The sequence below is a fragment of the Herpailurus yagouaroundi genome, unplaced genomic scaffold, assembly GCF_014898765.1.
Source record: "Herpailurus yagouaroundi ecotype Mexico unplaced genomic scaffold, PumYag 202, whole genome shotgun sequence".
Classification (NCBI taxonomy): domain Eukaryota; kingdom Metazoa; phylum Chordata; class Mammalia; order Carnivora; family Felidae; genus Herpailurus; species Herpailurus yagouaroundi.
In genome coordinates, this window is record NW_024412433.1 from 7,309,122 (window position 1) to 7,322,505 (window position 13,384).

The following is a 13,384-nucleotide window of genomic DNA, read 5'->3' on the forward strand; positions in this document are numbered from 1 at the left end:
ACACACACACACACACACACACACACACACACACACACACACACACAAAGGAGTATTATTCGGCAATCAAAAAGAATGAAATCTTGCCACTGGCAACTACATGGATGGAACTGGAGGGTATTATGCTAAGTGAAATTAGTCAGCCAGAGAAAGATAAATATCATATGACTTCACTCCTATAAGGAATTTAAGACACAGAACAGATAACATAAGGGAAGGGAAGCAAAACTAATATAAAAACAGGGAGGGGGACAAAACATAAGAGACTCTTAAATATAGAGAACAAACAGAGGGATACTGGAGGGATTGTGGGAGGGGAGATGGGCTAAATGGGTAAGGGGCATTAAAGAATCTACTCCTGAAATCATTGTTGCACTAAATTCTAACTAACCTGGATATAAATTTTTAAAAAGAAATATTTAAATATTTAAAAAAACACAAAGAAACAAAAAAAAATAATAATAATTTTAAAAAATACAGAACCAAATCCAGCAATTCCAATTTTACAACACATGTTCTAAGAATGATTACTTTAGCATAATTTGCAACAGCAAAGTTTGAAAACAACCTACGTATCTAACCAAAAGAGACTGGAAAAACTCTGGATTTTCTCACTTAAGAAATACTAGGCAAGAGAGATGAACAAACTAAAGCTATGTGTATCAACATAGATAAATCTAAAATCATTACTGAAAAAAAAAAGCAAGCTGCAGAATAAAAACTACAGTATGCTACCTTCAATACAAAATTCATAACCCTATAGGGGCACCCAGCTGGCTCAGTCAGTAGAGCACACAAGTCTTGATCTCAGGGTTGTGAGTTCAAGTCCCATGTTGAATGCAGAGATTACTTAAAAACAAACTCTACGGGCACCTGGCTGGCTCAGTACATACAGCGTGTGACTCTCAATCTCAGGGCAGTGGCCCCACAATAAGTGTAGACATTACCTTCAAAGATATTTTTAAAATAATAATAAAAATTTTTTTTAATTTTATAGCCCTATAAAATGAAACTTTTATGGCAAGAGAATACACAAGCATGTAATAAAAATAATAAAACATGAATGAGAAAAATAATCCAATTCAAAGTAACCCCTGGGAAAAAGGGGTATAGTATACCCCAGGCAGTCTCAAATGAGAAATCTTATTTTTTAAAACAAAAACACACACAAATATGTAATGATTTTAAGATTTATATATCTGAATTGTAAATGTATCGTTATTTGTAGTAATACTTTCAAATCTGTCTGTTTCAAATACTTTATAATAGGAGTATTTTTAAGAAAAACTAAACCAAAATATAGCCAAATGTCAAATCTATTTGAAAAGGAAATTGGCCAGTTTTGAAAAGGAAATTCCCAGCCATCACTGGAGACAGAACCCTTTCTTGTGTACTCCTTATAGCAATAAACACCTTTTGGTCAATGAAAATATCTGATGATTCTAGATGAAATTACATTTCAGGAATAAAGACAGAACTAGCCTAATTCAGAAGAAATCATAAAACAAAAACTGCTTATGACACTATGGTGATGAAAATCACCAAAGATTAATAATATCACACCTGTTTTAGAACTTAACACGGTTGTGACAGAGGTCTTCTAACAAGCCTTTTTTTTTTTTTTTTTTTTAATGTTTGTTTATTTTTGAGAGAGAGAGCACAAACAGGGAAGGGGCAGAGAGGTGAAGGGGGACAGAGGACCCAAAGTGGCCTCTGCACTGACAGCAGGGAGCTGATGAGGGGCTTGAACTCACGAATCATGAGAACATGACCTGAGCCAGTCAGACACTCAACCGACTGAGCCACCCAGGCGCCGCAGCCTCTCGTTCTTAATAGTGATATCTTCATAGAAAATATGGCCAGAGTGTAAACGAAATACCCAGAGTTATCACAAAAAATAATGATGAAATGTTCTGGAATTAAACAGTGGTGACGGTTATACAACTCTGTGAATATATTAAAACCCACCGAATTGTATACTTTAAAAGAGTGAACATAGGCACAGCTGGGTGGCTCAGTCAGTTAAGCGTCCGACTCTTGATTTTGGCTCAGTCATAATCACACGATTCAGGAGTTCAAATCCCACAACAGTCTCTGTGCTGACAGTACAAAGCCTGCTTGGGATTCTCTCTCCTTCTCTCTCTGTCCCTCCCCCACTATCTCTCTCCCTCCTTCTCACTCTCTCTCTCACTCTCAAAATAAATAAACGTAAAGAAAAGAGTGACTATTATGACATATGAACTATGTCTCAAGAAAGCTGTTTTTAAAATTAAAAAAGCAAAAAAACAGTGATGATTCATTTACAGTGGCATTCCAACATTCCAACAAAGCTCCTTTTTTTCCATTTACTGCAATTACCATAAGTTCCATAAAACCAAAAACTCTTATTTATCTTTGGAAAGAGCACACTATAAATAAAGCAACACAAAATCTACTTTCCAGCCTAAAAATCTAACTTTCTCACAATGTCATAAACAAAATCTGTGATAGAACTACACATTTTTAAGCATATTTTGAGCTGAAAATCTACATTTTCCTTTAGTGGCAGAATGCTCTGGTGAGAAATCAGGTTGCCAATTACTTCTGACAACTACATTTTTCTGAAAAGAAGGCCCTACCTCCCCCCAAAAATACCTCTACTCAAGTAAATTATAAGGGATGGCTCCTATCATCCATAAGGAAATAGAAACATTTCCTTACCTCTACAGAATACTCAAAGCTTCAGAACTAAAGCAGAATCTCATCTACCAAGATAGGCATTCACATATCAAGAAAACAGAAAGCAGGTGGCAGACCTGTGGGGATGTTGGGGCCTTAGAGCCTAAGTGGTAACTTCCTGTTTTCATAACTCAGTGGAAAGGAACAAGGGTTTGACCTAAGGCTCAAAGTTAGACACAAACCTGTTCTTCTTCTGTAAAGGGTACAAGAGCCAACGGAGGCAGGGGCTCCTCCTGTAGGATAGGCAGAAATTCTTTATCCAGAAGGTCTGAAGGTATCTGTATGACCAAACACATGACCATGAAATTAATGCTATCCCTCCAATTAACAAAAATTATAAAAAAAGAAAAAAATACTCTTCTGTTTATCTCTTGGTGATTGTTACAAATATGGAATAAACATTATTCAACCACAATTACCTCCAGTAGTACTTACATATTCTGAGAAGGTTAAATATTAATAACCCCAGTCCCTTTCCTCTTCCTCCCATCAGACCACCACTTTAGATTTGATATACAGCATTAACTCTGGCATTCCAGAGTGCCCAGTGGAAGGGTAAATATCCTCACATTTAACTCAAGGCACAAGGCAGTAAAGAGTTTCATAAGCAATTTTATCTGTCCTCAGCAGCCATCATTAAAATGTGACATCCCCAACCCATTAATAAAAGCAAAAACAAAGTATATTGTTAAAACAGAAAATATTATCTCTCACTAGTCAGATAGTTAAGTGTACTTTACACTGTTTGGGTTTTGACCATTTATAGGAAACACAAATGTGGTAACATATTTTAAGATGTTCTCTCTGCTAAAAATTGTACATTTAACACAAGAAGGGAAAAAAAGCAGCAACTCCTCTCCTCACTCGTAACTTCTAACTGAAAAGAGGTACAATAAAGACAAGAAATTCCTCCTTTCTCAGACATCAAACTGGGATAGAAATGGACATGAATGAGACATTGAGAGGAAATCAGACAAAGTATTAAGTGCTGAATATTCTGTTTCCATGACGTTTTCTATTCCTATAATGAAATCTTAGGTCCTCAGTAAAAAACACGGGCTCCTTACACTTAGAAGATTCTCTGTCAATTACTACAGGTTTCAAAGCAGGAAAAAAGAGAAAAACCATGAGTCCATCATCTATCAATGTATCACTGTACATACCCTGAAATCTCATTCCTAATTCTGAAGTCTTTCCTTTCTCCTTACCTTGTTATCTTTAAGGAAAAGTGCTAACATTTCTTCTCTACCGTAACGATAGTCTGCTAACTTATACTTCGGCAAAGCTGGAGAAAGAGGAGGGGACGTGATACTCCCACCACTGGACAGAGCTCGGAGCCTAGGAGAGACATAAAATACAAAAATGAAGGGTCAAATATTCTGGCACCAAGGACTTTTGTTTTTATGTGCTATAAAAAGGTTCACTTTAGGTCTTTAAAAGAACAGAACGAAATCCCATTATCTCAAGATTTCAGCTTTCATATAACCATTGTCACAACACGTTGAGAGCAGTTCACTGAGAAACAGACAACCATGTGGTAATTCCCTAACTTAAAGAGGTATCATGATATATCCCTGAGAAATCTGGAGTGAAAAGGTGACACTGTTTCAAACTTGTAATATCTTAAGCAGGCTTCACACCCAGCACAGAGCCCAATGTGGAGCTTACATTCTTTTTTTTTTAGTGTCTGTATTTATTTTTGAGACAGAGGGAGACAGAGCATTGAGCAGAGGGGGGGGGGGGGGGGGCAGAGAGAGGGAGACAGAGGGAGACAGAATCTGAAACAGGCTCCAGGCTCCGAGCTGTCAGCACACAGTCCTACGCGGGGCTCGAACTCTCAACCACGAGATCATGACCTGAGCCGAAGTCAGATGCTCATCCAACTGAGCCATCCAGGCGCCCCCCAATGTGGAGCTTAAACTCACCACCCTGAGATCAAGACCTGAGCTGAGATCAAGAGTTGGACACTCAACTAACTGAGCCAGGCAGGTACCCCTTGAAATTATAAAGGTAACCTGATTAAAGTAAGGGGCGCCTGGCTGGCTCAGTCAGAGGAACATGCGACTCTTGATCTTGGAGCTGTGAACTCGACCCCTACGTTGGGTATGGACATTACCTAAAAATAAAATCTTTTTTTTTTTTTTAATTTTTTTTCAACGTTTATTTATTTTTGGGACAGAGAGAGACAGAGCATGAATGGGGGAGGGGCAGAGAGAGAGGGAGACACAGAATCGGAAACAGGCTCCAGGCTCCGAGCCATCAGCCCAGAGCCTGACGCGGGGCTCGAACTCACGGACCGCGAGATCGTGACCTGGCTGAAGTCGGACGCTTAACCGACTGCGCCACCCAGGCGCCCCAAAAATAAAATCTTTTTAAAAAAGAAGTGAAATATCACCTTCTACCTGTTAGATTAATAAGAATTAATAAATCTGACAATACCAATTAATAAATCTGGAGTATCAGTTGCTAGTAAGTATGAAAACCAATGGAAATTCTCAAGTAGTAACTGTGGGATTGTAATGGAACAACCACTTCAAAGAATAATCTGCTAATGTTTAATAAAATATTTAGCAAAGTATACTACACGAAAGAAAAAGCAAAACACAGAAGGTTAGGAGCGCCTGGGTGGCTTAGTCAGTTGAGCATCCAACTGCTGATCTCAGCTCAGGTCATGATCTCACGGTATGTGGGACTGAGCCTCACACTGGGCTCTGCACTGGAAGTGTGACCCTGCTTGAGATTCTTGCTCTCTCTCAAAATAAATAAATAAACTTAAAAAAAAAACACACAGCTTACAAAAAAGAGATACACGTAAACCTGTAAATAAGTTTATACTCTTTAAGAACCATACAAAATGTAGCAAAAGTATAGACACAAACATGAACTGACAAATATAAAACTCAACATAAGATTCTATGTGCAAAGAAAAAGACAGCATCAAGGGAGTTTTAATTATACCTGCAATGTTTTATTTTCTTAGCTTGGCACTGGGTACATGGATATTTGCTACAATTTATACTTTTATATGCCTGTAATATTTCATGATTCATTTTTAATAAAAGCAATCAATGATCAATGTAGAGAAATTCAAAATGCAGTGAAGAATGAAAATACAAAAAAAAGAAAAATTTAACCCATATTTACTGTTAGGCAGAAAAAATATATAACCCTAAAAGGAATGGAACTGGGGAAAGAGGAACATTTTTTTTAATTTTATAAGATGCTTTTATTTTAAAAAGGTGGGGGAACCTCAGCAAAAAATGGCAAGAGTAAGATCCCACTGCAGCACTGTGTCAAAGAGCAAGTGGCAAAACTATCAGCAGCAACTCATTGTCTGGGGGCCGCCTGAAGTTCTATAAAGTAGTAAGTACCAAGGGTAAAAGGGGCCAGTGTACTTTAGCCTAAATGAAAATTCAACAGAAGCATTAAAATACATCCCCAAATTGCTAACTTCATTCACATTAGCAAAAAAGAAGAGAATAATCTACACAGTAAAAAAAAAAAAGAAAGAAATCAGAGCATTGTAATACCAAAAAAGGGTGGGGGGGGAAGGAATGTATTAGTAAATTCAATGGTAGTCTTTTCTCAATGTTTCTATCTTCTCTTTTGCACTTACTTTTTTTTACATTCATGGGCAATTTTGAACATTTATAAAAGCCAAGAATTACAGAACAAACTCTCATGTACCACTCACCCAGCCCTCAGCTCAATAACCCATGGCCAACCCTGCTCCTTCCACCACCCCATCTAACCCTTCTTTAATACTGTTTTGAAGGAAATGATACACTTTCAAAGATTTTTTGAAGGGAATTATTTTCAAGATTTTTTGAGGAAATTTTTGAAGGAAAGTTATTTCATTTGTAAATACTTCAGAATGTTATAAAAGATAAGGATTTTTTTCTAGTCTGGATTTTGCTGATCTTATTCCGGTGATATAGGTTTACCATGTTTCACTGTTCTCTGCATTTCCTGTACACTGGTGACTGCAAGTGAAGAGTACTTCGATGTGGCGGTGTGTAATGCCATCAGGAGGCAGTCCCTGGTTTTATGGGTCTAGCAATCCCTGAACCAATGCCTGCATAAGTCCCTAAGTTCACTAAGGTTACAAAGTGATTTTATTTTATCATTCTTTATTAGCGGGAGTATTTCTACAAGGAGAAACTTCTCTCTTAACACTATTTGGTGTTGTTACTCAGTAGGAAATAGGTTGTTCCTATAAGAACTCATGTTGTTCTTATAGGAAAGTTAGAAAAAAAGCCTTCTTAGTTTTCAAAATAAGGACTTAGTTCACTAGCATTCTCCAATGGTAACAAATTATTTTTTATTAAAGTATTTCAATTCAATGCAGTTCACAATGTCCAAATTGTCTTATCCTTTTTTGCTTTTTAGGTAGGTTCCCCACCCAAGGTGGGGCTTGAACTCCCAACCCCGAGATCCAGAGTCGTATGCTCCACCAACTGAGCCAGTCAGGCGCCCCTCAAATTGTCTCCTCTTTGACTGTGGGAGATTCTTCAGGTTGGCTCCTAATTCTGACACAACCCTAGCAGTCTTTAACAGCTTCTTTTCTATCTGCTGTGTCAAAATGTTACCGGCACAGCTTATTATTTCTTGCCTCAGCCCTAGAATCAACCACTTCTCCACGGAGCCTGATTCTCTTTGGTACATATTAAGAGCACAATTTAGGGGTCAAGAGTACTCACTGCTACTAGGTTGGTCTTTTGTTTTCTTTCCGATTATTCTTGGACTTTGAGGTCATTTAGTCCAACTCCTGTAAGACAGGTTGGAACAACCAGGAAAGACAACATGCCCACAAAGAAGTGATCCAACCTCTGTTGAAGGACCTTCCAGGAAACTGCTTTCCATCAAATTCATGTAAAGCTGGATTCTTTCCTGACGAAGTGGAATTAATACCCACTCAGAGCTGAGGCTGGGAATTTTACATACGCACTACCTCATTTCATTTCATTTCAGCTCTGCAACAACCCCAGTAACAAACAAGGGTTACATAACTTGCCCACACAGACAGAGCAAAGATGCAAACATAGGTTTTCATGACTAAAAAGATCAAAATCCTTCCAGCAATACATCCCAAAATTTTATTTAAAATAGCCAGGGTTTATTCTGCCACACGTTAATTTTAAAATATATGTATTTTATTAGAAATTATTTTAACGTATCTTTCTTATACTGAGCCGATGTGCTCGCCAATAGTTTCTACCACTAGAGGGCATATCTAGGTGCTCTTTCAAGTGAAAATCATTCCCAAAGTGGCAAATAGTCACAATGCCTCAAGAGACTTTCCTTCTCATGGCCCAACATCCCTAATTTGTTCATCAGCTCCTGACAAGTGGCTTCAAATCCACTCACCACCCCGGTTCCCTTCCAGTGGATCCCCATCACCCATGCCCAAGAGCTCCTCCAGTGTCCAGGACTGAATACTTCTTATAGGCACCACATTTATTAAGAGTAACGTAACCAGAGCGCATTCTCAAGAGATTCCTCCAGCTACTGTGAAGAGAACAGCCAAACAAATGGAGAGTAATTCAAACAAAGTTGGTGGCCTGAATAAGGATAATTGTGCTCTACTTAATAATCGACAAATCCTATTCCAAGTCCCTCTTCACCTACAGATATTTGGAAAAGCTAACTCATACCTGGGTAATAAATATCCCTAAAACCCCACCAGTGATCTTTAACCTCTCTTGGATCTTGCTCCATACAAGCCTCTCTTCTAGAAATTTAATCCCTATTTGCTTTCCCCTTAGTCTCTAAGTATACCTAAAAGTGATGTATTTAGGGGCCCCTGGGTGGCTTAGTCAGCTGAGTGTCCGACTTCAGCTCAGGTCATGATCTCATGGTTCATGAGTTCGAGCCCCAAGTCAGGCTCACTGCAGTCAGTGTAGAGTCCACCGTCCCCCTCTCTGTGTCCCTCCCCCACTCACGCGGTCTCAAAAATAAACAGTAAAAAAAAAGTTGGGGCTCCTGAGTGCCTCAGTCACTTAAGTATCCAACTTCAGCTCAGGTGATGATCTTGCAGTTCACGAGTTCAAGTCCTGTGTCAGGCTCTGTGCTGACAGTCAGAGCCTGGAGCCTCCTTCAGATTCTGTGTCCCCCTCTCTCTCTACCCATCTCCCACTTACACTCTCTCTCTCAAAAATAAAAATTAAAAAAAAAGTCCCCTCGCTCTCTGCCTTCCCTTGCTTGCACTCTCTCTCTCAAAAATAAATTTTAAAAAAATTTTCTATAAAATACAATTGTTAGGGGTGCCTGGGTGGCTCAGTCGGCTAAGCATCCGACTTCAGCTCAGGTCATGATCTCATAGTCCATGAGTTCGAGCCCTGCGTCAGGCTCTGTGCTGACAGCTCAGAGCCTGGAGCCTGCTTCAGATTGTGTCTCCCTCTCTCTCTGCCCCTCCCCTGCTCATGCTCTGTCTCTGTCTCAAAAATAAATAAAAACATTAAAAAAAATTTTTTAGTAAAATTTTTTAAAATTTAAAGCTGGAAATAATTTTTAAAAATAAAAAATAAGTAACAGTGATTTGTTTAAAACCCCTTTAATGCAGCATCCCCCCTAGCTATGCACCACTGCATGCACCCCCAAACTATGCACCACATTCCCCCAGTTATGACCTCTTCCATTCAGAAATATCCCCAACAACCCCAATTACGGGTCACTTCAAAACCCAGAGCAATCTGGATTCTCCCCTTCAATTCCACTACTCCAGTAGAGTTCACAAATAACATCACCAAATCCAAGGGACAATTTCCTATCTTTGACATCATCTTCCTGGCCACACTGAGATCTGTTTAACACAAGAGGCCCACTTCTATTGTAAGTAGTAGTAACTAACAGGTAGCAGTAGCAGGGCCTCCTAAAACCCATGATACCCCCAAAATCTTCACTTATTATTGTCCCAAATCCTAATGTCAGCTTATGAAAGCAATGTGAAGTGTCAATATAGATGTGTGAAGTCAAAAAACATTTCTGGGTAAGCTCCTGATTCTCAACTCTGGCCCTGACCTCTCCCCTAGAGAACAAGCCTTTCATATACAATCACTTACAGCCTCTCCACTTTAGCCCCAAACCCTACTCATCAGTTTATTCATTCCAACCCCCTTCATCACCGTATTCCCAAAGGCAGATAAGGACACCACCATCTAAACCACTGGATTACCAGTCAGGGAATCACGCTTTACTCATTCTACCACTGCCCATACCTAATTACCAGATCCTACCAGTTTTAAATCCTACATCTTGGGGTGCCTGGGTGGCTCAGTTGGTTAAGCATCCAACTTCAGCTCAGGTCACGATCCCACAGTCCACAAGTTCGAGCCCTGCGTCAAGCTCTGTGCTGACAGCTCAGAGCCTGGAGCCTGCTTTGGATTCTGTCTCCCTCTCTGTCTCTCAAAAATAAACAAACATTAAATCCTAAATCTCTCAAGCCATCCCATGGATCAACTAACCCATTATTGTCCACACTTTCATTTCTTACCTGGACTGCTGCAACAGCATCCTAACTGATGTACCCAGTCATCTTCCATCTCCCACAGAACTATACGTATATTCCCAATGCAAACCTGAATAAAATGTCCCGATTAACAACTGTTGACTGACACACGATGATCAAATAAACCCCAGAGCTTCTGAACACAGAAGGGCTGCCTCCAAACTCATCTCTCCCACACTTCACACTATAATAAACACAATGTCTCAGAGTTCCTCTCTCAAACTTGCTGTTTCTTGCCCCCTTGTCTTTACACATGCCTTTTCTGCTATCAGGAATATATTTCCAAACCATTTTCACTTGGGCTCCTAGGAGGAGGGGTTAAGTGGAAGGAAGGGAAAAAAGAGTCGAGTCAGAATGAGGAGGATGAGGGGTTGGAAAGAGAATTGTAGAGGGAAAGGAAGAGAGGTCGAAATCCTTAAGACCTTGGCTAGACAAAAGTACCTGCTCAACCTTCACGGATCTAACTGGCTACTGGAAGAAAAAAACTAACAAATGGTCATACAAATACACATACAGCTATCGAAGGATTCTGGAGAAAAACTTGACCCAAGTTATATCTTAAGATTATTCTGGATGCTGTAGAGAGAACCGTAAGAAGAATGAAAGCCCGACAACATCAGGCCACTGCTGCAATGGTTTATGTCAGAGATGGTGGTGGCTTATACTGGGGTGATGGCAATAAACAGAAATGAACAGATTTCAAGAGATATGTTGGAGACGAAATTGACACAACACTGTGATGAACTAGATGTAGAGATACAGAAGTAAAAGAAACCGAATATCCAGAAAACTCCAAGACTTCCGGCTTGAGCAAATGGGCACACAGTAGTATTTAAGATTAAAAGAAATAAGTAATCCAAAAGTAGGTACCATGTCCTTTCATGTTTGTTGCGTCAGCACCTAATCCAAGGCACAGAATATAGGAGGCAGGTGAGAAATGTTTTCTAAACAAATCTTAACATTCTCTTCTAAAATACACCCCTGGATAACATCGAATTACTATCCCTTCAGACTGCATAGATGTCTTTTACTCTTTTTGAAAACTGGGATGATTAATGCATCCCATCCTCCAGAATTTCGCTCATCCCCCACAAAGATGATGGCTAATAACCCAGCAACCTCAGGTTTCCCTTCTTTGCCTCCATTTCTCCCCACCCCCTTGAGACTTGAATGCCTTCATCCAACATTTACTAAGTGCCTATGTCCAGTAAGCTAGGCTAAACATGTGCTTACCAAAACTGAGAAATACAGTGCCGTTCTTCTGTTCTCTTCTGAGTAAGGAAAACACATAGAAACACAACACAAAGTCGTAACTATTTCAACACAGTTATAAACAAAGTGCTTTAGGGGAAACAAATACCTCACTTTCTTGCAAGGAAACACTTGGGAAAACTTCCTTAAGACCATGTAATGAGATACAAGAAAACCTAAAGGCAATTCCTTGGCTCCTTCCCCATAAAGACGACTAACTATCTGCAATCATTCCCCCTATGATAAATTCCTTAATCATCTACATTTATCTATTTTCAATCCAATATATGTATTTATATATATAAACATGTATATATATAAATATATATTTATATATATATAAAACAAGTATAATGAATTTGCGGTTTTTTTTAAATGTCTTTAAGTATACATAACAAAATTTTGCAAAAAAAAAAGTAGAAGAAGAAGAAAAATGGGAGGAAGCAAACCAAATGTTGGCGATGGTTCTTTGGATGGCAGGATTAAGGATAACTTGGATCTTTTCTTTTTCTTTTTGTACTACTGTTTCCTCCAAGGTTTTCTGGGACAAGCGTGAATTACCTTGTTACTGAAACTAACAAAAAATTTCAAAAAACCTAAACCTACCAGATTTAAAACCAAAAAAATTGTTTTTCTTAAGGTAGTACTTAGTGTTTGGTCAAGGGTAAAGCAAACAGGCAGGTGATGGGAACTAAACTAACACAACCTTTCTGGTGGTCAATCTGTCCGTACATTAGGGAATTATTCCAGGGAATACTTCCAGGGAATTATTCCAAAATAAATAAGCAGCAACACAAACAAAACTGTTGAAGGCTGTATACGCATATTTATAATAGAAAAACATTAAAAACAACTTTACTTTCCAACAATTCGTTCACTCATTTAACAAATATTTATTGTGTACCTATTACTTGCAGGCACTGGAGATACAGCAGTGAACAAAGTATACAAAAATTGAGACCAAAGTACTTGCCCTCAGTGGAGCTCACAGTCTAGTGGGAGCTGGAGAATGGAATATGAATAATAAAGAGAATAAGTGAATAAAATGTTTACCATGTTCTATTTGGATATAGGTCATGAAGAAAAAAATAAGCAGAGAAGATAGGGAATAAGAGGAAGACATTATATATAGATAGTCAGGAGAGGTCTAAGGTGGCAACATCTGAGTAAAAACAATGGTTTTATTCCTAAAAATGATGTGCTCCTCCATTAAATCTATCACACCCTTTTGGTGTGTTTATATATATAATACATACCTTTTGGTGATTATATAATACATACCTTTATCCCAAATACAGAGATAAGCTAAGACCTAATGACTCCACAGACCTACCTTAACAAGTCCATGTATACAGTCACCCGTAGTCTGTCTCCACCACAACTGTCAACACTCTCCCATCGTCACTACTATCCCAAGTACATCTCTTCATTTTCTCCGTCTTTCATTGAATATTTATATTTTACATCGTAATAAAAATTATGATCTTGGGAAATAAAGTATAACTAAATGTTTCTGTATGGTTCAGAGTTACACACTGACTGAATGCAATCACTCTAAACTTTGATTCTAAAGTATTCTGGACCCAGCTCCTTGCCTCAAGTTTCACAACAAATGTAATGTTACATGCAGAAAAGCACAGTAGCAGCTTCTATTTATACTACAGCTTTCTAGTTCAGAGTTACCAGAGTTCCTTAAGGTTCTCATATATTCCCTTTGCCAAAAGGAATTTTCTTTTTTTTTTTTTTTTTATTTTAAATTTTTTTTTTCAACGTTTATTTATTTTTGGGACACAGAGAGACAGAGCATGAACGGGGGAGGGGCAGAGAGAGAGGGAGACACAGAATCGGAAACAGGCTCCAGGCTCTGAGCCATCAGCCCAGAGCCCGACGCGGGGCTCAAACTCACGG

The 13,384-nt window shown here is 38.8% G+C and overlaps 1 protein-coding gene across 5 annotated transcripts in view; it reads right to left on the reverse strand.

Moving 5' to 3' along the window:
- GIGYF2 (GRB10 interacting GYF protein 2) overlaps nucleotides 1–13,384 on the reverse strand; it is a 153,539-nt gene that overhangs the window by 100,167 nt on the left and 39,988 nt on the right. For all 5 annotated transcript variants that reach the window (XM_040450663.1, XM_040450660.1, XM_040450662.1 and 2 more), the window contains 2 exons: nucleotides 3,927–4,056; nucleotides 2,901–2,996 (listed from right to left, as the gene is read on the reverse strand). In XM_040450663.1, the coding sequence (XP_040306597.1) occupies nucleotides 2,901–2,996; nucleotides 3,927–4,056 (226 nt within the window). The remainder of the gene's footprint in view (nucleotides 1–2,900; nucleotides 2,997–3,926; nucleotides 4,057–13,384) is intronic.